This window comes from Carettochelys insculpta, chromosome 16 (assembly GCF_033958435.1).
Source record: "Carettochelys insculpta isolate YL-2023 chromosome 16, ASM3395843v1, whole genome shotgun sequence".
Taxonomy (NCBI): Eukaryota; Metazoa; Chordata; order Testudines; family Carettochelyidae; genus Carettochelys; species Carettochelys insculpta.
Genome location: NC_134152.1, coordinates 29766 through 53230, shown reverse-complemented (window position 1 = coordinate 53230; position 23465 = coordinate 29766). Strand labels below are relative to the sequence as shown.

Here is a 23465-nt window from a genome sequence, read left to right as displayed (position 1 = left end):
CATGCAGCGCCATCCCACGGTCAATGAGGCGAGCGGAGGATGGCGTTTTACTTGGTTTAGCAGAGACGCTTGGTGGCCAGCTGGTGTAACGCGCAGCATGTGTCGTTCCCCTCCCGCAGCAGCAATACCTCTCCTAATGCAAACAGTAACAGAGAGTAAGCCATGCTAGTCCATACACTATCAAAACAAACAGCACTCAAGTAGCACTTTAAAGACTAGCAAAATAGTTTATTAGGTGAGCTTTCGTGGGACAGACCCACTTCTTCAGACCATATCCAGACCAGAACAGACTCAATATTTAAGACACAGAGAACCAAAAAGAGTAAGCAAGGAGGACAAATCAGAAAAAGATAATCAAGGTGAGCAAATCAGAGTGTGGAGGGGTGGGGGGGGGAAGATCAAGAATTAGATTAAGTTAAGTATGCAGACGAGCCCCTATAGTGACTCAGAAAGTTCACATCACGATTTAAACCATGTGTTAATGTTCCGAATTTGAATATAAATGTCAGTTCGTCCACTTCCCTTTCTACAAAGGAGCGATAATGTCTTTTCAGTAACACACATACCTTGAGGTCATTGACAGAATGGCCCATTCCATTAAAATGTTGACTAACTGGTTTGTGGATCTGGAGTGTTTTGATGTCTGTTTTGTACCCGTTGACCCTTTGTCTAATGGAGTTAGAAGTCTGTCCAATATACAAAGCATCTGGGCATTGTTGGCACATGATGGCATATATGATGTTAGTAGAGCAGCATGAGAAAGTGCCTGTGATTCTGTGAGTAACCTGGTTAGGTCCAGTGATGGTATTTCCAGAGAAGATATGTGGACAAAGCTGGCAGTGGGCTTTGTTGCAGGAAAAGGTTCCAGGACTGGTGTTCCTGGGGTATAGACTGTGGCTGTTAGTAAGGATCCTCATGTGGTTGGGAGGTTGTCTGTAGGAGAAACAGGCATGTCACCCAGGGCCTTCTGGAGTGTAGCATCCTGATTAAGAATAGGTTGTAGGTCTTTAATAATTCGTTGCAGTGGTCTGAGTTGGGGGCTGTAAGTGATGACCAGTGGTGTTCTATTCTTGGCTTTTTTGGGCTGATCTTGGAGTAGCTGGTTTCTGGGTATGCGTCTGGCCCTGTCGATTTGTTTTTTTACTTCTCCTGGTGGGTAATTCAGATTTATGAATATTTGGTAAAGTTCTTGTAGTTTTTGGTCTCTGTCAGTTGGATCAGAGCAAATGCGATTATACCTAAGAGCTTGACTGTAAACAATAGTCTAGTCAAGTGTGCAGGATGGAAACTAGAAGGGTGTAGATAAGTATAGCGATCAGCAGGTTTTCGGTACAGTGTGGTACTGATCAGGCCATCCTTAATTAGTACTGTAGTGTCCAGGAAATGTCTCTCTTGCATGTTGTAATTGAGGCATAAGTTGATGGTGGGGTGTAGATTGTTAAACTCTCTGTGGAATTCTTTTAGAGCCTCTGTACCATGGGTCCAAATCATAAAGATGTCATTAATGTATCTTAAGTAGAGGAGTGGTAATAGGGGACGAGAGCTGAGGAATCGTTGTTCCAGGTCAGCCATAAATATATTAGCATAGTGTGGGGCCATGCGGGTGCCCATAGCAGTTCCACTAATCTGGAGGTATAAATTGTCCCCAAAACGGAAATGGTTGTGTGTGAGAACAAAGTAACAGAGGTCAGACACCAGACTGGCTGTGGTGGCATCAGGGACGGTGTTCCTGATTGCTTGTAATCCGTCTTTATGTGGAATATTAGTGTACAAAGCCTCTACATCCATTGTGGCAAGGATGGCGTTATCAGGAACTTTTCCGATGTTTTGTAATTTCCTCAGGAAGTCGGTGGTATCTCGGATATAGCTGGGAGTGTTGGTGGCATAGGGTTTGAGGAGGGAGTCCACGTAACTGGATAGTCCAGTGGTAAGGGTGCCAATACCTGAAATGATAGGGCGTCCAGGGTTTCCCGGTTTGTGGATTTTGGGAAGTAAATCGAATAATCCAGGCTGCGGTTCATATGGTGTGTCTGAGTTAATGAGGTCCCGAGTAGCAGCAGGGAGTTCCTTCAGTAGTTGTTGTAATTTCCTTTGGAATTCCAAAGTGGGATCAGCAGAGAGAGGTCTGTGCAGAGAGAGTTTCCCCATGGGCAAGCGGGGACGCCCCGCGGCGCTGCCTGGGGAGCAGCGAGTGGGAACATAATGAATCTGCTGAACTTCCCCCCACCGGTACGATACGGTACGGGGCTGTTGCCAGGTCAGGTGACGGAGGGGGCGGGGAGCTGGGCGAGACCCGGGAGTGTTTTTCTCTCCCACATTATAGCTCAGAGAAGTTGCCGTGCTCGGCTACAGAGCTCGCTGCCGCCCTCTCCCATTAGCCTCGGCGGGCTCCTGGGTTCCAAGGGAGATGGAGTGGTCGCTTTCTCCATCTCCCATCAGCCATTGCGGGAGCCGGGGTTCCATGGGCGATGGAGTGCTCGCTGCCTCCATGTCCCATCAGTGAGTGTGGCCCCGGGGCACCATGGGAAACGGAGGGCCAACTGACTCCATCTCCCGTTAGCCACTTCGGGCCCCGGTGTGCCATGGGAGATGGAGTGCTCGCTGCCTCCATCTCCCGTCGGCTACTGCGGCTCCCAGGGCACCATGGGAGATGGCGTTCTCGCGGCCTCCATCTCCCGTCAGCCACTGCGAGCCCCGGTGCGCCATGGGAGATGGAGTGCTCGCTGCCTCCATCTCCCGTCAGCCACTGCGGCTCCCAGGGCACCATGGGAGATGGTGTTCTCGCTGCCTCCATCTTCCGTCAGCCACTGCGAGCCCCGGTGTGCCATGGGAGATGGAGTGTTCGCTGCCTCCATATCCCGTCGGCCACCGCGGGCCCCAGGGCACCATGGGAAATGGAGTGCTCGCTGCCTCTATCTCCCGTCAGCCACTGTGGGTCCCAGGGCACCCTGGGAGGCGCGCGAGGGCGTTGGTGTGGTGGTGTTGCTCGAGTCTCGCCCTAGGCGAGCGGCTGCTTCTGGGAGTTGCGGGTTGCAAGGCGCTGCCAGCTCCGGTGTGTTTAGGAGCGACAAGTGTCACAGGCAGCGCGGCCTGGGCGCATCTCAGCCTCTCGTTCGTTTCTTCCCCAGCCAGGAGCTTCTCCGCGCAGGTCTCTGTCCAGCCAGCGGTGCAACCCCGCAACCTTCAGCTCCCACCTGCACTTGCTGCCTCCCACTGTCGGCCAGCAGTGGGATCCCTTACCACGCCCCCACCTTTCTTCCCTTCCCTAGCTAGCCCCTCACCTGCACTCCCTGCCCCTTACATGCGGGCAGCAGTGGGATCGGTCAGCCCCAGCTTTCCTTCCTTCCTCAGCTAGCCCTGCCCCCGCATACAACCAGCGGTGGGACCACTCAGCCCTCCCATTTGCTGTCAGTGTGAGACTCCTCGGTCCCCATGTTTTCCTACGTTCCTTATGTAGCCCCCAACCTGCACCACTTCTTCCCATACCTAACCAGTCAAGTTTGGGATCTCTCTGCCCCCTTTTCTTCCATTCTCATCCAGCCCGCCCCCCGTCCAGCCTGCGCTCCCTGCTGCCTGCCTCTATCCTGTCAACCATGTGCTTCTTTGACTCTTCTCTCCTAGCCAAACACCAACCTCTTCCCCCGTGCCACCCATGGCCAGCCAGCTGTGGGACCCCTAGACCTGCCCATTTCTCCCTTCCCCAGCCAACCCCCTCCCCCACACCCACAGTCCGTGTTCCTCCCCACCCCTATCAAGCCAAATGTGGGCCTCTCCCATCTACGGCCAGCTCCCAAGCTGCACTCCTTGCCCCCTTCACCTCTATGCCATTATCTGTGGGACCCCTCGGTGTTCTCTCCCTCTCTAACACACCCCAGCCTGCCACTTGCTGCCCTGACACCACTCCAGTTAATTTCTCCGTTCGTGGGACCCCCCCTTAGCTCCCAACTCTCACTAACACCTTTCCAGGTTGCCCCCCTCCTGCACCCCAAGTGCTACCTTTCCCCCATCCGTATCTGCACAGGTAAGGACCCTTCAGCCACCCCCTTCCATCTCAACCGTCTCCAGCCCATTCCAACCTGGCCCTCCCAGTCCATCCCAGCACCACTCCAGGTATTGGGTCACTGAGCGCCCACTTCACTTCTTATCAGCACACCCCCAGCCCATCCCACAGCAACCAGCATCCTCTAACTTTCCTCTTCCAGCCTTCATGGTTAAAATCACCAATAGAACTCTGTATAGTGCTGATTCATGTGTGGCTTTTGTTTTTTGTTTTTTTTTTTTAAGTTGTGCCTGGCAAGCAATTGTCCAGAGCCCCAGCCAGAGGAGAAACTGATAGATGGGGGTCCAATCAGCCTTGATAGCTTTCTAAGCCAAAATGAGTAGCCCTTAATCTTTCTGCCTTCCATATAACTGGTTTAGATTACTCAATCAGTTGAGGATGCAGAGCAGCAAGACCAGAAGCAGTACTGAAGACTGGCAAGAGCTGTCCAGCCGAAAGCAGAGCAGACACCATTGTGAGATAAGTGTCTGGTCTGGCAGTGCCTCTGCTCATGGCCCACCTAGATGTGGGCTGGAACGCCTGGGCTTTCCAACTTGCAACAGTGGTAGCACGTCAAATAAGGTTCCGTTTTCAAGGGCTATTCTTTTCTCTGGGAGGAAAGAGTGTGCCCTCCTCCTCAGATAGATGGAGGTAGGACAGTGAGTGCAGGTGGTGAGTTGCTTGCGTTCCTCCCGAATGTTTCTCACGCCTTCTCTCTCTTCTCTAGCGTATTGGCCAACAGTCTCTCTGTTTTTGTCTCTGTCTCTGCTTATGCTGTCTCTTACTACAAGATGTGGGCAGGCATTCTGGGAGTGCATTCCCACAGGCTCAGGAGAGAGGGGGAAATAGGAAAGGACATAACTCATGCCAGAGAGGGGCTGTGACAGCAGAGTTCTGTTCACCGAGTGGGACTGATAAAGATGGTAGAGGAAGGGAGGCATGAAGGCAAGATTTCACACACCAGTAGTGCTTAGTGTACTGATGGTTCGTGCTGGGCTTTTTCTGCTCTGCTCTGCAGGAGACTCATCCAGGATCCCCAACCATACAGAGGAGCTGTATGGACTGGTGGGCAAATTGGGCAGGGGCCCAGACTGGAGAGGAACTATTTGATCTGCTGGTGCTGGATCAGCTGTATGGGCTCCATCTGCCCGACCTGAGAATGTGGCTGTTGGACCAGAGGCTGAAGTACGGAGATCAACCAACCCTGAGGTAACCAATGGAACTTGCCTTGCTGCATCACATGAAAGGGGCCAATGCCAAGCTCCTGATATGGAGCCACCTCTTGCAGGATAATGACATGGAGGTGGTACACATCAAGGGGAGCACTGAGGGTTTATTTGATGCCCTATGGGGAGAGCCCTGAACTTCCCCAGGTCACCGGCTGAGTGACCCAGTTCAGTCTGGAAGGGGGGACAGATGTTATGTGGTGAGGGGTGGCCTCACAGAGGGTGTGGGGTTCCTGCTGAGGGTAACTAGGTAACCAGGTAACAGCTCTACTGCAGAAAACGGGGGAGGTGGAGCCTGAGGGTTTTGAATTGGACGTGGGTGTTGGAAAGCAATTGGTGTGAGCTGGGAGAGAGAGAGAAGGAGGGGGCACCTCTTCCTAACATGAATTGGAGTGGCTGGCTCTGCCTGCTGTACTGACTCTGCTGTACGATGCTGTGCCCTGTTGGCTAATAAACCTGCTGTTCTCTTGCTGAGTGAGAGTCACTCCTTCCTGTGGGTGGGCTGCAGAGCCTAAGGACCCCTGAGCCCCATTACAGCTGGACATGCTTCTGAGGAGGCATGAACAGTGCTCAGCTTCCCGCCTTCTGCATAACTCCTGTGAGTGGTGTGTGCTCTGAATTCCTCATCTGTACTGCCTGTAAGTTCCTTGACAGGCCATGACTTTCCTGATTGAGCAGGTACAGTGAGCAGCAGAGTTTGGAGAAGGGGCAATAGCGTGCAATGCAGAGTGACTGTTTTGGATGTAGGAATAATGATCACCATTCTACGTGGTAGCAATAATAAGAGGGAGTTGTGGTGTTGAGTGGTGTGCCAGCCATGAAAAGTGGAGGTTATGTGATGTTGCCAATTGAGGTGCTAACTGGCTTGTTTTCCCCTTTGTGCTGTGTTTAGTAGCAAGGAAAAAGAAGTAAAGCATCAGTCTACTCCTGTAACATGATGGAAAACCTGTGAGAGCAGCCAGTCCACGAGTATCATTGATGCAAGGCAAGAGCTGTCCAGCTGGGAATAGGGAAGGAGATGCTTTTACTGAGATAAGTATCTGTTTTGGAGAAGGCTCTGCTCGTGGCCCATGTGGTTTCAGGTAAGGATGCCCCACTAGCTAGGCCTGGAGTTGTAAGCAGAGCTTCCTAACTAGTAATGCTGGTTATGAGCAAAGTCCTAGTTTTAAGGGATTGCTCATTTCTCTGGCATAAGCAGTGTATCCTGTTCAGCAGCCAGACAGATGTAGGATGACTCCAGGTGGTGAGATGCTTGTTTTCCTCACACTTTCCTCACAGCCCACCTATCTCGGGTTGGAACACCCAGTTAGTTTAAGTAGAGTTTGTAAGCAGAGCTTCCCAACTATGAGGAGTGGTTATGCGGGGGACAAAGATCCCCATTTCCAGGCATTGCTTATTTCTCTGAACAGAAGCAGAACGTTCTCCTCAGCAAATAGTTAGATCCAGGAGGAGTCCAGGTAGGCTGTTGCTTCCGTTCCTTCATATATTTTTCTATATTTTTTACCATGTTGGGTTCTCTGTTCATGGACTGGACCTGATATAGATAGGAGTAGGGTAGTGATGGTTCATAGTTGGTTTTGTTTTTTTTCTGGCCCTGTTGCAGGAGAATTATCCAGGAGCCCTGGGAAGGGTCAAGGTGGAAGAAATGCACCTGATTGCTTAGATGATACTCTAAGGAGATGTTGAATAGTCCTTAGCTTTCTGTCTTCTACATACCTTCCTGTGAGTAAGTGGTCATTTTCTGAATTCCTAGTCTGTATTCTAATGTAAGTTTTGTCACTGTATATGACCGTCCTGATTGGGGAAAGGGTCCTGTGAAGTTGAGCCTGGGGGAGGAACTAAAATCGTCTGTGGATAGTAATTAATTTGGATGTATGTACAATGGGTGTCTTTAAGTGTACTGCTACAATGGTAATGGGAAGGGGTGGCATAGTCCTGCAGTGTTAGGAACAAGAAGTTGTTATGTGACCCTGCTGACTGGGATGCTAACTTGTTGTTTTCTTCCCCTTGTTCTGCATCGAGTACCAAGGGAAAAGAAGTCAACCATCAGTCTACTCCTGTCACATAATGGGAAGCAAGTGAGATCAGTGACCCTGGTGCATAATATCAGTGCTAAGCCAGAGCTGCCCGTCTGGGAGTGGTGCAGCTGCCATTGTCACTGAGAAGTGTCTGGTTTGGCATGGGCTTGCCTCACGTCCCACCTAGTTGCACGTAAGGCTGCCTCCACAGCTAGGGAGATTTTGTAAATGTAGGTTCCCTGTTAGGAGCAGTGGTTTTGAGGGAAACAAGGTTCCCATTTTCAGTGGCAGCTTATTTCTTTGGGCAGTGTTATTCTCAGCAGATAGTTGACTCCAGGTAGTGAGGTGCTTGCTGTGCTCCCATGTTTCTCTGTTCTTCTGTCCTCTTATTCTCTCCCTTCATTGTGTTGGCCAACATGCTCTTCTTCCTCTTTCTTTTTGCCCTTGCCTACTTTGTATGTCTGTTTCTAGGGGATACGGCAGACATTCTAGGTGTGTGTCCCCACAGGCAAAGTCTCGGGATCTAGGGGGGAAGTAGGAAGGAACATTGTGGCGGATAGGGGATGTAAGAGCGTACCTTTGTCATCATTGACTCAGCCTCTGTTCATCGTGTGAGGCCAATTATAAATGGGAGAGGGAATTGGAGATGAAGTAAAAATATCCTAAACCTCATGGAGCTCCGTGTAGTGATGTGTTGGGCTGGACTTTTTCTACACTTGCAGAGGAGTCATCCAGGAGCCCCAACCAGAGTAGACGTTCTGCCTGACAGCGGAACTAAGTAGTGCTTTGAAAGCATATGAGCCGCTATAAAATTATCTCTCTCCAGTATCTCTGTGATAAGGTGCCTTGCTGTGAACATGGGATCGGTCCTTGTGTGGGATTGTCTTTTCCTCACCATAATTTCATGCTTATCATCCTGCATGTATAGAGATGTGCTGTAGTTTTTAGTCCTTCCCTCAACATCACTGTTTTTAAGTCACTGGAGATCATGTTGAGCCTGGATGTGAAGCACAATCTATTACTCTGGTCCTCTGAGGGAAGAATTCTGACTAGTGTAATGGCTGAGCTGTGTCAGCTCCCAAAATAGGAGCCTTGAGTCTATCACTAGGGATGGAAGCTGCATGGTGATACGCATAGTAAGACCATATGGAAACTTAAGTACCGGGGAAGGACTGTGAACAGTCCCATCAACTTACCCCAACCTCTTTGTTCTGGTGTAGTACTAGTGTTGACGAGTGTGTTCAGCAGTCAATATAGCGGCTCATTGCTAGACCCACTAAATTGACACCAGGAGACTCAATAGATGCAGAGTTGATCCTTGAGTAGTGGAGATTTTGCCCTTGCCTTTTTACCCTGGTCAGGTCTTTGGGTGATTCTAGGATATGAAGAGAAATAATAAGTACTCTAAACTACAGAAAGTAAGCGGCTTACCTAAAAACAACAGGCAGAGTGGGAAATTATGGCTTTAACCCAGAACAACAAGAAGTCCTTTGGCCCCTTACAGGGTAGCAGATATTTTGGAGCATAAGCATTCGTGGGCAAAGACCCGCTTCATGAGAATCTGACGAAGCGGGTCTTTGCCCACAAAAGCTTATGCTCCAAAATATGTATTAGTCTGTGAGGGGCCACTGGAATTGTTGTTGTTGTTATTGAAGATAAAGACTAACATGGCTACCTCTTTGAATAGTTTGACCCAGTCTTTTCAAGATTGTAAACATAATATGCGTGTTTTGTTTACTTAGTGTTTGTATTTTGATTTGTGCGCTTAATAAGCTGTTTTGTTCTGTTTGCTAAAATGTAAGTTTCTATAATCTTCTTCTGTTTATTAAACCCAATTTGTGTAATTTCTATTGGTGAGGGCAGGGGGGAAGAGAAGTTGTACATATCTTCTTCCACACAGAAATAGTGTGCAAATTTATTATCTTGCAGCATAGAGATTTCTCTACAGTGTTGGACATTGTTGTTTTGGGTGTGCTTTCCAGAAGGGAACTGCACTTGAGTGCTTGGTCATTTCCTAGCTGAGTCTTCCTGCCTAGAAGCCTCCTATCGTTCAGAGTCGCTCTCCCAGTCTCCTGAGGCTGCATGGGCTTCAGCCCCCCCTTGCCCAAAATGCTGGAGTTGTGCTCCTAGGGTAGAGGCGGGCTGTGCACTGCCAACCCTCCCTGTGCTGCTGGGGCTGTGCACTGCCTGCCCCTGTTTGGGGAAGGCTGGGGACATGTACATAGCCCATAGAGGCGTGGGTCGGGCTAATGTAGGGTGAATGCTGTGTTGCAAAGCTAGCACATGGGGGATTTCTGTGCTATAATGTGACCAAGTGGAGTTTGTTGGGGATTTTATTTACCTTGTTGTTTTACCTATGTTTCCTACTGTCCTATAGTAACTCTGTGGGGGTGCCTCAGATTCCCTAGGCATAGTATCAATGCACAGTCAGATGCGTTTGGGTGTGCCTGCTTATCACTCATAGGCAAGGGCCTTCCATGCCCTTGTGAAATCTGGTTGCCTAGGTTACACTCCCCCATCCCCTGGGAAATAGGGAAAGGCAGCAGGAGGGGCCTGGCCAGTTTAAATTTTAAATGGGCAGATGAGAAGGAGGGCAGGGCCCTGGCTTGGGGACATTCTTCTGGGCCCCATGATGGACTGTAGTGACTGCTTCTGGCTTCTGTGCTGACAAGTCTTTTCTGTGCAGTTAGGGTTAGGCAGGGCCACAAATCTAGCTTGAAGGAAGTGATTAAGTGATGCTTGGAACGATTGTGGGTGTTTTGTGGACATGAAGTGGCTGGGGGTGACAATGCACAGGCAGTCAGGGCAGGGTTTTGGGGTGATGTACACTGTGAACATGGTTCAGTTGCCCTGCTATAGAACTAGGACCAAAAGGGATTGAGGGACAGTGACCAGTAGCTAACCGGGGAAGAGTTTGGGTGACATGCACCCAGTGATTGGGTGGTGGTGGGGAAATGGTATAGAAGAATCTCAGGCAAGGGTTGGGGTAATGCATGCAATGTTTACATGAGGAGTTTGGGTGTGGAAAAGCACAGCTAGGTACAGGGTGGGGAGGGAAGTTTTTGGTGACAGTATCTCTGTCTTCCTCCATAATTGTGGGTGGGTGAAGAAAGTTTTTTTTTTAATTGCTGGTGTGTACTCACTGTACAATGTTTCACAGGCCCTATAGAATTGAGTTGGGAAAGGGAGAATAATCTGCCGTGCAGAGTGACTATTTTGTACATATGGGCAATGAGCTCTCTTCTAGTTGTTCTTTAGCGGTGATGGGAGAAGGATAGCTGATGGCAGAGCTCTACTGTGTTAGATGCTAGAAGGGGTAACGTAACCTTGCCGATTAAGTTGTTAAGTACTTTATTTCCACTTCTACAGGGTTGAGTACCAAGGGAAAAGGTGTCACCTGTCAGTCTAGTCCTGTCTTGGGATGGCAGGAGAGTGAGGGCAGCCAGTCTGAGACTTCTCAACGAAAGGCAAGAGTCTTCCAGCTGGGAGCGGGGCAGCCACCGCTGTGACCTGAGATAAGTGTCTGGTTTGGCGAGGGCTCTGCTCATAGTTCCCCTGGCTGCAGCTAGGAACACTGTACTTAAGGCTGTGTTTGTAAGCAGAGCTTCCCGACCAGCAGCAGTGGTTATAAGGGAGACAAGGTCACCATTTTCATTGACGGTTTATTTTTCTGGGCACATGTGGAAGGTCCTCCTGCGGAGATGAATGGAAGTAGGGGGATTCTTCCATGTGGTGACTTGCTTCCCTTCGTAGGTTCTCTCTCTCTCTGTTCTCATGTGTTGGCCAACGCAATATTTCTGTCACTGTGCTTGCCACTGTTTGTGCCATCTCCTTCTACAGAACACAGGCAGGCATTCTAGGTGTGCATCCCCATCGGCAAGCTTTCAAGAGCCCTGGGAACATAGGAAGGGATGTAAATCATGGGAGATGGGGAGAAGAGAGAGTGGTGTGGTACCTCATTAGCTATAGCAGTACATAGTTTGGGTGAGGCATACGGTGAATCTGTTGGAGGTGGCACCAGGAAGGTAGCGAGGTTGAAGAGACTTTAATAAGCCAAAGTGAGGGGAAAAACAGCTGAGGAGAGTTGGCAGTTTTTCAAAGGGACATTATTAAGGGCCCAAAAGCAAGCTATCCTGCTGTGTAGGAAAGATAGAAAATATGGCAAAAGACCACCTTGGCTTAACCAGGAGATCTTGCATGATCAAAATAAAAAATGGAAACAAGGACAAATTAGAAAGGATGAATATAGGCAAACAACACAAGAATGTAGGAGCAAGATTAGAAAGGCTAAGGCACAAAATGAGCTCAAACTAACTACAGGAATAAAGGGAAACAAGAATGCTTTTTATAAATATATTAGAAACAAGAGGAAGACCAGGGACAGGGTAGGGCCATTGCTCAGTGGGGAGGGAGAAACAGTAACAGGGAACTTGGAAATGGCAGAGATGCTTAATGACTTCTTTGTTTTGGTCTTCATGGAGAAGTCTGATGAAGGAATGCCCAACATAGCGAATGCTAGTGGGAAAGGGGTAGGGTTAGAAGTTGAAATAAAAAAAGAACAAGTTAAAAATCACTTAGAAAAATTAGATGTCTGCAAGTCACCAGGGCCTGATGAAATGCATCCTAGAACACTCAAGGAGCTGATAGAGGAGATATCTGAGCCTTTATCTATCATCTTTGGAAAATCACGGGAGACAGGAGAGATTCCAGAAAACTGGAAGAGGGCAAATATATTGCCCATCTATAAAAAGGGAAATAAGAACAACCTAGGAAACTACAGGCCAGTCAGCTTAACTTCTGTGTCAGGAAAGATGATGGAGCAGGTAATTAAAGAGATCATCTGCAAGCACTTGGAAGGTGGTAAGGTGATAGGGAACAGCCAGCATGGATTTGTAAAGAACAAATCATGTCAAACCAATTTGATAGCTTTCTTTGATAGGATAATGAGCCTTGTGGATAGGGGAGAAGCAGTAGATGTGGTATACCTAGACTTTAGTAAAGCATTTGATATGGTCTCGCGTGATATTCTTATAAAAAAACTTGGCAAATACAATTTAGATGAGGCTACTATAAGGTGGACGCATATCTGGCTGGATAACCTTACTCAGAGAGTAGTTCTTAATGGTTCTCAATCCTGCTGGAAAAGTATAACAAGTGGGGTTCCGCAGGGGTCTGTGTTAGGACCGGTTCTGTTCAATATCTTCATCAACGATTTAGATACTGGCATAGACAGTATGCCTCTTATGTCTGCAGATGATACCAAGCTGGGCGGGGTTGCAACTGCTTTGGAGGATAGGGTCATAATTCAAAATGATCTGGATAAATTGGAGAAATGGTCTGAGGTAAACAGGATGAAGTTTAATAAAGACAAATGCAAAGCGCTCCACTTGGGAAGGAACAATCAGTTTCACACATACAGAATGGGGAGAGACTGTCTAGGAATGACTACAGCAGAAAGGGATCTAGGGGTTATAGTGGACCACAAGCGCAATATGAGTCAAGAGTGTGATGCTGTTGTAAAAAAAGCAAACATGATTCTGGGATGCATTAACAGGTGTGTTGTAAACAAGACACGAGAAGTCATTCTTCTGCTCTACTCTGTGCTGGTTAGGCCACAGCTGGAGTATTGTGTCCAGTTCTGGGCACCACAGTTCAAGAAAGATGTGGAGAAATTAGAGAGGGTCCAGAAAAGAGCGACAAGAATGATTAAAGGTCTGGAGAACGTGACCTGTGAAGAAAGGCTGAAAGACTTGGGCTTGTTTAGTTTGGAAAAGAGAAGATTGAGGGGCAACATGATGGCGGTTTTCATGTATCTAAAAGGGTGTCATAAGGAGGAGGGAGAAAACTTGTTCTTTTTGGCCTCTGAGGCTAGAACAAGAGACAATGGACTTAAACTGCAGCAAGGGAGGTTTAGGCTGGACGTTAGGAAAAAGTTCCTAACTGTCAGGGGGGTCAAACAGTGGAATAAATTGCCAAGGGAGGTTGTGGAATCTCCATCGTTGGAGATATTTAAGAACAGGTTAGATAGATGTCTATCGGGGTGGTTTAGACAGTACTTGGTCCTGTCATTGGGCCAGGGGGCTGGACTCGATGGCCTCTCGAGGAACCTTCCAGTCCTAGTATTCTATGATTCTATGATAATGAACCCAGTGTGGTGGAGTGGGGGGAGTGCATGTGTGAGTCAGGCTGGATGTCTGAGGCTAGCAGCAGCTCCCAGTGGCTAAGGATGACCCTGGGGCTACAACTGGCCGGTAACACCTCTGCCTGAACAAAGAGGAGGGAGGAGCTGAGCTGAGTTTTGAATTGGGGGCAGCAGTTAGGAAGCTGGGAAAAGAGGAGCTGGAAGGAGCCAGCCTGGGGAGGGGGAAGCTACACCCCAGAGGGGCACTCCTCGGGGACTTCTCCCCAGGACGGGTTGGAAGGACTGTCTCGGGCTGCTGTGCTGTCGCTTCTGGGAGAAACTGGGTATCTGTTGCCTAATAAACCTTCTGTAGTACCTGCTGAGTGAGAGTCAATCCTGCCAGCAGACGGGGTGCAGTGCAGGGGGACCCCTGAACCCCATCACACTGGTGTCAGGAGTGGGATGCACTGCACCCACGGATGAGCTCCCAGCAGTGGCTGTCTGAGCACAAGAGAAAGAAGGAGTTGCACAAGAGCCAGAGGGGGAGCAGAGCAATTCCTGCAGCTGCTGCTGGTGAGTGGATACCCCGGGAGGCAGCGGGGAGATGGATTATACCCGACTCCTGAAGGCAGAGCTAGCGGGGCTGTGCAGAGAGAGGGGCCTGACCGTGGGGAAGGCGACCAAGGCCCAGCTGATTGCCCAGCTGGAAGAGAATGACCGATCTGGGGGGGCAGATCCTGTCCTGGCAGAAAGTGGCCGGTCAGTCTCGGGAAGCGTTTCGGATTCTCCGACAGGAGCAGGGGCTCGACGCCGTCAGACAGACGCAGTGCCCGCCAGGTCGCGCTCAGCTAGCGGTGGTCCATCGCGGGCAGAGTCCCCCACCGCAGAGCTGCGACGGCTGGAGCTCGAGGTGAAATTAAAGGAACTGGAGCGCCAGGAACGGGAAAGAGAGCGTGAGCGCCAGGAACGGGAAAGAGAGCGTGAGCACGAGCGCCAGGAACGGGAAAGAGAGCGTGAGCACGAGTGCCAGCTACAAGAGAGACAGCGGGAGGAGAAAGAACGAGAACGGAAGGAGAGAGAGCGAGAGCGGGAGCATGAGCAGGCCATGGCAGAGGCGAGACGCCAAGAGGCCCCAGCTGCGGTAAGCGGGGAGAGGGCCAGACGGCTCGGGGTGGCCAGTCACTTGGAGACGCGTATGCTGGCCCAGTGTCAGGACCCAGGGGACATGGACGAGTTCCTCACCGCCTTTGAGCGAGCCTGTGAGTTGCATGAGGTTCCCCCAGATGAGTGGCTCTGGCACCTCACCCCCTTGCTGGGCCAGAAGGCCGCCGCGGCGCTCAGCCAGCTGGTGGGGCTGCAGCCTGGGGACTATGAACGGTTCAAACAGGCCCTGCTGCATAAGTTCGGGCTGACTCCGGAGATGTACAAGAAGAAGTTCCAGGAGGCGCAGAAGAGGCCAGAGGAAACCCATGTAGATACAACCGCCCGCCTGAAGCAATACTACCAGAAGTGGGCGTTCGGAATGGGAGTCCAGTCCGTAGAGGACCTGATCGAGCTGGCGGTCGTGGAGCGATTCTACGAGATGTGCGCACCTGACCTGAGGGTGTGGCTCGTGGACCGGAAGCCAGGGGACTCTCATGATGCAGGGAAACTGGCAGATGACTTCACCAACAGCCGGGCCAGGTTTGAAAGTGAGCCCCATAAAGAAAGTGAGTCCTGGGGAGAGAGGGAGTCACGGAGGGAGAGGGAGTCCCGGAGAGACCGAGAATCTCAGAGAGACCGGTCCCTGACTGTATGACAGAGGGGACCACCTCTTGGGCAAGCCCAGGAAAGAGGGGCCAGCCACCTACCCCCCAGAGAGCCAAACAGAGCCTGGGCAGAGCAGCTGGCCCGAGGGACACAAGACCCAGGTTGTTATCGCTGTGGGCGAAAGGGGCATAGAGCAGCCCAGTGCCCCAAGCTCCCAGACAGGTTGAGCAGGCCAGGGGGTCGTGGAGTCAACTGGGTGGAGTCCCAGAAGCCAGAGAGGCTGGCGGCCAAGGCGGGTGGTGCTGACAATAGGCACTCGGATTGGGCTGAGTCCGCCCCAAAGACCAGCTCACCAGGGGGACCAAATGCTCAGAGGTCAGTTTACACAGTGGGGGCGGCAGTACCTCTGGAGCAAACGGCTCAAACACCTCGAGGTAGATGGGGAAAAAGGTCACGGGGTTCTGGGACACAGGCGCTGACATGACGCTGGCCCGACCTGGAGTGGTGGCACCAGGCTGCATGATACCCAATTCCCACCTGACGATAACAGGAATTGATGGGACCCCTTTCAAGGTGCCCATGGCGAGGGTGCACCTGAAATGGGGGAAGAAGGAAGGCCCCAAGGAAGTGGGCGTGCACAGCCATTTGCCGGCGGATGTACTGATGGGGGCTGACCTGGAGAACTGGCCAGGTGAACGCCCTCGTGCCCTGGTCCTGACCTGTAGCCAAAGAAAACGAGGGATGCGTTCCCCAGATTCAGGGGTACAGGCCCAGCCAAAGTCACAGGAGCCACAGGGGCCAACCCTGAGAGAAAGGGGGCCCCCAAAAACCAGATCTCACAGGCCAGGGGTGCTGGAGCCAGACAGGGATGGGGAAGTAGCATCTGCCCCTGCCCCTGCCCCTGCCCCAGCCGAAGAATTTCAGGCAGAGCAGCAGAGAGACCCCTCTTTGCAGAAGCTGAGGGAACTGGCCAGTCTCAGCCCAGCTCCACAGCTGGGGGAGGGCTGCAGGGAGAGATTCCTGTGGGAAAAGGGATTCCTGTACCGGGAATGGGCTCCCAGACGCAAAGCGGAGCCATGGAAGGTCCAGAGGCAATTGGTGGTCCCCCAAAGGTACCGGCGCAGGTTGCTGTACCTAGCCCATGATGTCCCGCTCGCAGGACATCAGGGGATCCACCGCACCAGGAGAAGGTTGTTACAGAACTTTTTTTGGCCAGGGATCTTTGCAGCTGTCTGTCTGTATTGCCTGTCCTGTGATCCCTGCCAGAGGGTGGGGAAGACCCGGGACAAGGGGAAAGCTGCCCTGAGGCCACTGCCCATCATAGAGGAGCCTTTCTAGAAAGTGGCTATAGACATAGTGGGCCCCTTCAGCAAGGCAACGCGTTCGGGGAAGAAATATATTTTGGTAGTGGTAGATTTTGCCACGCGATACCCAGAAGCAGTGGCCCTGACCTCTATCGACGCTGACACCGTGGCGGATGCACTGCTGTCCATTTTCAGCAGAGTGGGGTTCCCCAAGGAGGTCCTCACAGATCAGGGGTCCAACTTCATGTCAGCCCTACTGCAAAGCTTGTGGGTCAAGTGTGGGGTCCGGCACACCTGGGCCACAGCCTACCACCCACAGACCAATGGACTGGTGGAGAGGTTCAATGGGACTCTGAAGCAGATGCTGAGAACCTTCATGAATCAATACCCCCATGACTGGGACAAGTATTTACCCCACCTGCTGTTTGCATACAGGGAAGTGCCCCAGGAATCCACGGGGTTCTCCCTGTTTGAGCTGCTGTACGGAAGGAGGGTACGGGGGCCCTTGGACTTGCTCAGAGAAGAGTGGGAGGGGACGGCCTCTCCTGAAGGGGAGTCAGTGGTACAGTATGTACTGACCTTCCAGGAAAAACTCACCGAGCTCATGGGCCTGGCCAGGGAGAACCTCTCCATGGCCCAAAGGAAGCAAAAGGTCTGGTATGACCGTAACACCAGGGCCCGAGCCTATGCCACCGGGGACCAAGTGATGGTCCTTGTACCTGTGCGGCGGAACAAGCTGCAAGCGGCCTGGGATGGGCCCTTCAAGGTCATCAAACAGCTAAATGACGTAAATTATGTGGTGGAACTGTCAAACTGGGCCCACAGCCATCGGGTCTATCATGTGAACATGATGAAACCTTACTGGGACAGAGAGAACTTGGTGCTGGCCGTGTGCAGACGCTGGGAGGGGCAGGGAGATGATCCCTTGGTGGATTTACTCACAAGGGCTGAAGCCAGCTCCTTGCTGGAGTCTATTCCCCTCTCAGACCAGCTGACCTCTGCCCAGCAGACGAAAATCAAGGAGGTGCTGCATTCGCATCAACAGCTGTTCTCTGACAAACCTGGACGCACTGACCTAGCTGTCCACCGAATAGAGACAGGCACCCATGCCCCTATCAAGTGTGTGCCATTCAGAGCCACAGGGAGGATGGCTCAGGACATAGAGCAGGAGGTTGAAGACATGCTGGTCCTGGGGGTGATCCAACCCTCCTCCAGCCCCTGGGCCTCTCCCGTGGTGTTAATACCTAAAAAAGATGGGTCTGTTCGGTTTTGTGTGGACTATCGCAAGCTTAACGCCATCACTGTCTCGGACGCCTACCCCATGCCCAGGCCTGATGACCTTTTAGACAAGCTGGGGGGAGCCCGTTACCTCACCACCATAGACCTCACCAAGGGGTACTGGCAAGTGCCATTAGACGAAGATACCCGGCTCAAGTCGGCTTTCATCACCCCTGTGGGGCTCTACGAGTTCCTGGTCCTGCCCTTTGGCCTCAAGGGGGCACCTGCTACCTTCCAGCGTCTGGTGGACCAGCTACTGAAAGGGATGGAGAGCTTTGCCCTGGCGTACATGGACGACGTTTGCATCTTCAGCCAGACGTGGGAGGACCATGTGTCCCAGGTCAAGCAGGTGCTTTACTGACTCCAGAAGGCCGGTCTGACTATCAAGGCAGGGAAGTGCAAGGTGGGAATGGCTGAGGTAACCTACCTGGGCCACAAGGTGGGCAGCGGCCGCTTAAAGCCAGAGCCAGCTAAAGTGGAGGCTGTCAAAGATTGGCCCAAACCCCAGACTAAGAAGCAGGTCCAGGCCTTCATTGGAATGGCAGGGTACTACCGGAGGTTTGTGCCCCACTTTAGCTCCATCGCAGCCCCCCTCATGGAGCTGTGTAAAAAGGGAAAGCCTGACAAGGTGGTCTGGACCGAGCAGTGCCAAGAGGCCCTCTGCGCGCTGAAGGAGGCTCTGGTCAGGGCCCCAGTGCTGGCAAATCCGGACTTCAACAAACCCTTCCTGGTGTTCACCGATGCCTCAGACGTGGGGCTGGGGGCGGTGCTAATGCAGGTGAATGACAAAGGGGAGAAACACCCCATCGTGTACCTGAGTAAGAAGCTGCTGCCCCGGGAGCAGAACTACGCAGCTATAGAGAAGGAATGTCTGGCCATGGTGTGGGCACTGTGGAAGCTGCAGCCGTACCTGTTTGGATGGCGTTTCACTGTGTACACCGATCACTCACCCCTGACCTGGCTGCATCACATGAAAGGGGCCAACGCCAAGCTCCTGCGGTGGAGTCTGCTCCTGCAGGACTACGACATGGAGGTGGTCCACGTGAAGGGGAACAACAACACCATAGCCAATGCCCTGTCACGCAGGGAGGGCCCCGAACTTCCCCAGGTCACTGGCTAAGTGACCCTGCTCAGTTCGGTCTGGAAGGGGGGAGAGATGTGATGGAGTGGGGGGAGTGCATGTGTGAGTCAGGCTGGATGTCTGAGGCTAGCAGCAGCTCCCAGTGGCTAAGGATGACCCTGGGGCTACAACTGGCAGGTAACACCTCTGCCTGAACAAAGAGGAGGGAGGAGCTGAGCTGAGTTTTGAATCGGGGGCGGCAGTTAGGAAGCTGGGAAAAGAGGAGCTGGAAGGAGCCAGCCTGAGGAGGGGGAAGCTACACCCCAGAGGGGCACCCCTCGGGGTCTTCTCCCCAGGATGGGTTGGAAGGACTGTCTCGGGCTGCTGTGCTGTCGCTTCTGGGAGAAACTGGGTATCTGTTGCCTAATAAACCTTCTGTAGTACCTGCTGAGTGAGAGTCAATCCTGCCAGCAGACGGGGTGCAGTGCAGGGGGACCCCTGAACCCCATCACACCCAGTAAATAGGGTTGGTATGGGTGTGGCTGCAGCGATGCACAGGTAGCCTGGGAATGGGGGGGTGATGTAAACGGGTCACAGGGCTGACTCTGTATGGTAAAGGTGAGGGAAGCATTAGGGTGATGAACTCAGTTAGGATTAGAGTTATTGCACATAATGTCCCCATGTGACGTGTTTGGAGGGCACACAGTTACAACAGGGTAGGTGTGGGTGTGTAGTGCGGTATATCAAACTGGGGAAGGTAGGAGGTGATGCACAGTGAACACTACTTGCTGCAATGAAATATACCCTAGTTGAAACAAAAAGCAGTCAAGTAGCCCTTTAAAGACTAGCAAAATGGTTTATTAGGTGAGCTTTCGTGGGACAGACCCACTTCTTCAGACCATAGCCAGACCAGAACAGACTCAATATTTAAGGCACAGAGAACCAAAAACAGTAAGCAAGGAGGACAAATCAGAAAAATAATCAAGGTGAGCAAATTAGAGAGTGGAGGGGTTGGGGGGAAGGTCAAGAATTAGATTGAGCCAAGTATGCAGACAATCTTGGTATGGTGTGAAGAAGTGTGTCTGTGCCATGAAAGCTCACCTAATAAACCATTTTGCTAGTCTTTAAAGTGCTACTTGACTGCTTTTTGTTTTGATAGTGTATAGACTAGCATGGCTTCCTCTTTGTTACTATACCCTAGTTGGTGAGAGAGTTTTTAACAATGCATACAGTGAGCATGGTGGTGGTGTGAGGTACTGACAAATTGGGGAAATGGCTCTGGTGATCCACCCTGTCAGTTTGCTGCAGTTAATTGTGGGCAAACCTTTCATGTTCCCCCACTATTGCATAATTCACCCAAGCATTGCAGGATGTATCGGGATGCTGTGCAGAGTGCCACGGGTGAAAGATTTGTATTATGCACCTAAAAGATTTTTGGAAGCAAATGGATAATGCATGTTCCCCTAGTGGTGGAAGGCTGTGCATGATGCACACAATTAGTGGGGACAGAGTTGGGTGGTGCAGAGTTGCTGTTGGAAAAGGATTTGCGCTATATGTTCTTAGCTGTTGGATGAAAAATTTAGATAATATGCACTCCAGCAACAGGGGAAAGATTTTGCTGAGGCACATGCCGCCCCGGGGAAGAATTTGGACGATGTACACTAGGTCCTTGGGGGAAGTGTTTGGACGCACCCCCCCCCCCCCCGAACCCAGTGGGGAAGGATTTGGGTGATGCACAGTCGGTCGTTGGAGGCCTTGGGTGATGCACATTTTCTTCCCGTGGGAAATGGAATCTGGTGATGCACGTTCGCTCATCAGCGGAAGGATTTGGGTGGTGTGTACTTCCGCGCTTTACTTGGGATGAAATTTAGAAGACGCACGATCGGCCGTCAGGGGAAGGATTGAGGTGAGGCGCATTGTCTCCTATTGCGGATGGAGTTGGGTGATGCACAGTCGGTCGTTGGGGGAAGGATTTGCGTGATTCGCATTTCCCCTTCCGTTGGGAAGGTTTTGGGTAGTGAACAGTTCCCATTGGGGAAGGATTTGGGTGATGCACGATAGTCCATCTGGGGAAGGATTTGGGCGATGTACGCTGTTGATGGGTGAGATGCGGAGCATCATAGTTCGGGGAAGGGTTTTTGTGACGCACACAACCCGCGGCTGGGTCTGTCGGGGCTAGTAGCGGGAAGGGTTTGAGTCACTCACTGACTCTTGGGTGCGAGAAGCCGGCCAGCTGGTGGAGAGGGCTGGGCGATGCAGGCAATTGTCTGAGTTCGGGGCTGCTTGACTGTATAGGGGACGGGATTGCGCGGGGACAGCACGCGGAGAGGCGCAGAGGGGCCTGAGCTCGCTCGTCGTGGGGAGCAAGATACGGGGCCAACAGGCGCCAGAGCTGTGGAAGCTCCCAGAGGTCCTGGGTTTCGGGGAACCCAGAACGTCCTGGCAGGGACCAGAAGTTGACAGCGGCTTTATATCCGTCTGTGCACTCACTGGTATCAGTGGGCAGCAGAGTGGTTTAGTCCCAGCCATCGTGTGGGAACGGAGGCTTGGGGAAGGGGTGAACCACACCCTCCCCACCACCCATGCACTCCCTGGTGCTGAGAAGCAGGGCCACAGGGCTAGGACTTGGGGAAGCAGAGTGGGCTGTGTAGCTCTGCTTCCCCGTTGCTATTAGGGTGGGGGGCTTACTCATGCTTTGGCACCAGGTTCTTTGCTATTTGTGCATGTTGTGTTGCTTGGGGAATAAGTAGAATGGAACACAACAGGGATGTGAGGCGCCCAGTGAAGGTGGGAGTTTGGATGATGGGGTAGAGTAAGGCAGAAAAAGGCATTGTAGGACTCTGTCCCATAGTATTGTGCAGTCACAGGCTTAAGGACAAACATCATACTTAGGTGGGCTCATAGGGACTAGAGGAGAAACTGCTGTCATTCAGTAGTTGAGTCTTGGTTTTCTGTCCTAATTTCAGCAATTAGATGTTTTCTAGAGTTACATGGGTTTGCAATGGAGCTGACAGCCTTACTGTGTCCTTGGGAAAGGAGTTTGGAGAGAGGGTTTGTACGTGCTCTGAGAAGGGGGTGGGATTTTGGGTGAAGGGATCAGGGTAGGCAGTCCTCAGTGCTTCTTGGATAATGGCACACGTCTCTCCTCTGCGTATTGGTTGCAGCTTGTAGCATAGTGCTGCAAGGGGGGATTTGAGGGGCTTAGGTCTGCAGCTGCTGGCACCATCACCATGGGCCAGAGCCCCAGGCCCTCTTGAATGTCAGTTGCTCCCTCTGTCCCCTGTGGAGAAGTGTGAGATAATTAGAATGATTTCTGGCTGCTCCACTAGCCAGAACTGTATATTTTGTCTCTGAGCTCACCCTCACTGTTTTGATAGTGGTTCCAGAGATGTGTGTCATCTTAAGATCAATGAGAAAGTGGTTAGATATGCTGCAGAATGTGCTTGTTAGTGAAGTCTTTCAAAGTTGGGGTGGAATTTAACAGCTTTTCTGTGTATTGTGTTTTACAGCTGACTTCTTGAGTCAAGAGGAGTGCTGAGTAACAGAGACAGAACACAAGATGTCAGTGGTTCTATGATAATGATCACAAAGGAGGAATCTGACTGAGTTTTTAATCAAGCAGCTGAGTGAACAGATCCGGGCTTGACCTGTTGTGCAGCAAGCCCCCCTCACATCCATACTTTGCTTTTCCTTCTCTGGGAATCCTGTTACTCTCACTCACCCCCACAGCAACTTTCAGTATGGTAGTAAACCTACTCACAATTTTGAGCTTTTATTCTTTCCATGAGTCTCCCCTTCCAGCAAAGATAGGGTTGTGGTGTCTTTCACTGTAATATGTCTTAATCAATAAAGGCAAGCATTTTTATTGGTATAACAATTTTATTTTCTGTTCTATAAACAGCACTCTTTGATCTAAGTTACAGGCCATTCAAGCATTTTGTTGCTTCATTGTGTGTCATATAGGATGCAACATGTTTTACCAACAAATCTGGTCTGGTGTCTTCATCTATTATCTGATTCTGTGGTGCTGGCTACCTGTGCTGAGACAGGGCAGCACACAGAAGGAGTACATGCATGCTGGTGAGTCACTGAAACTGTCAGACTACCACATTAGTCATCAGATATGTGGAGAGTTATTACCAATGCCAAAGTGCAATATAATAAAACTTATACAGTCCATTATGGGTGCTGCTAGACTGTAAATATAGGTGTAAATCATTTTAGCAGCACTGTTTACCAAAAATTAGGGAATCACTTTAGGCAGTGCAGATAAAGGATTATTTTCAAATTGTTTTTAAATGATAATTTGTAAAATAACTCCTGTCTCTCCTTGTGCGTGGAGATGGGAGCTGCTCAGGCTAGGCTCAATATTCAGAGGGTTCCTTTCCATCAATGAAACAGAACCTGCTGAAGCCCAAGCCCTGTATCCTGGGAAATATACTCACTACCCTGCATAGCTGAAAGGCAATGCTTCCTCCCAAGTGAAGAGTCTGAGTTTAGAAAACAAACTTTTAATAACAGCTGGGAAGTCAGTTAATGTTGGGAGACCACCAACTGTGTTCATAGGCATAAATGCTCCACTTGCAGTTGCTGCCTTTGGTCCGAGCAGACTCAGAATTGATGACTGCCTCTGGACAGTTTTGTCTCCTTGCCCAAGATTCAGGTAACTG

At 51.1% G+C, this 23465-nt stretch overlaps 1 protein-coding gene across 15 annotated transcripts in view; it reads left to right on the top strand.

Moving 5' to 3' along the window:
• Positions 1-22780, top strand: part of LOC142021530 (uncharacterized) — a 36354-nt gene extending 13574 nt beyond the window's left edge. For 3 of the 15 annotated variants that reach the window (XR_012647698.1, XR_012647702.1, XR_012647701.1), the window contains 3 exons: positions 5058-5248; positions 6158-6991; positions 22305-22778. Coding sequence is in view for 8 of the 15 variants with exons in the window: in XM_075010449.1 (XP_074866550.1) it covers positions 5058-5248; positions 6158-6203 (237 nt within the window). In the remaining 7 variants the exon portion in view is untranslated. Of the gene's footprint in view, positions 1-2897; positions 3149-5057; positions 5249-6157; positions 6992-7287; positions 7477-10652; positions 10823-22304 lie in introns of those variants that run through there. The other 12 variants (XR_012647700.1, XR_012647699.1, XM_075010449.1 and 9 more) reach the window with 11 other exon arrangements.
• The last annotated feature ends 685 nt before the right edge of the window (positions 22781-23465 follow it).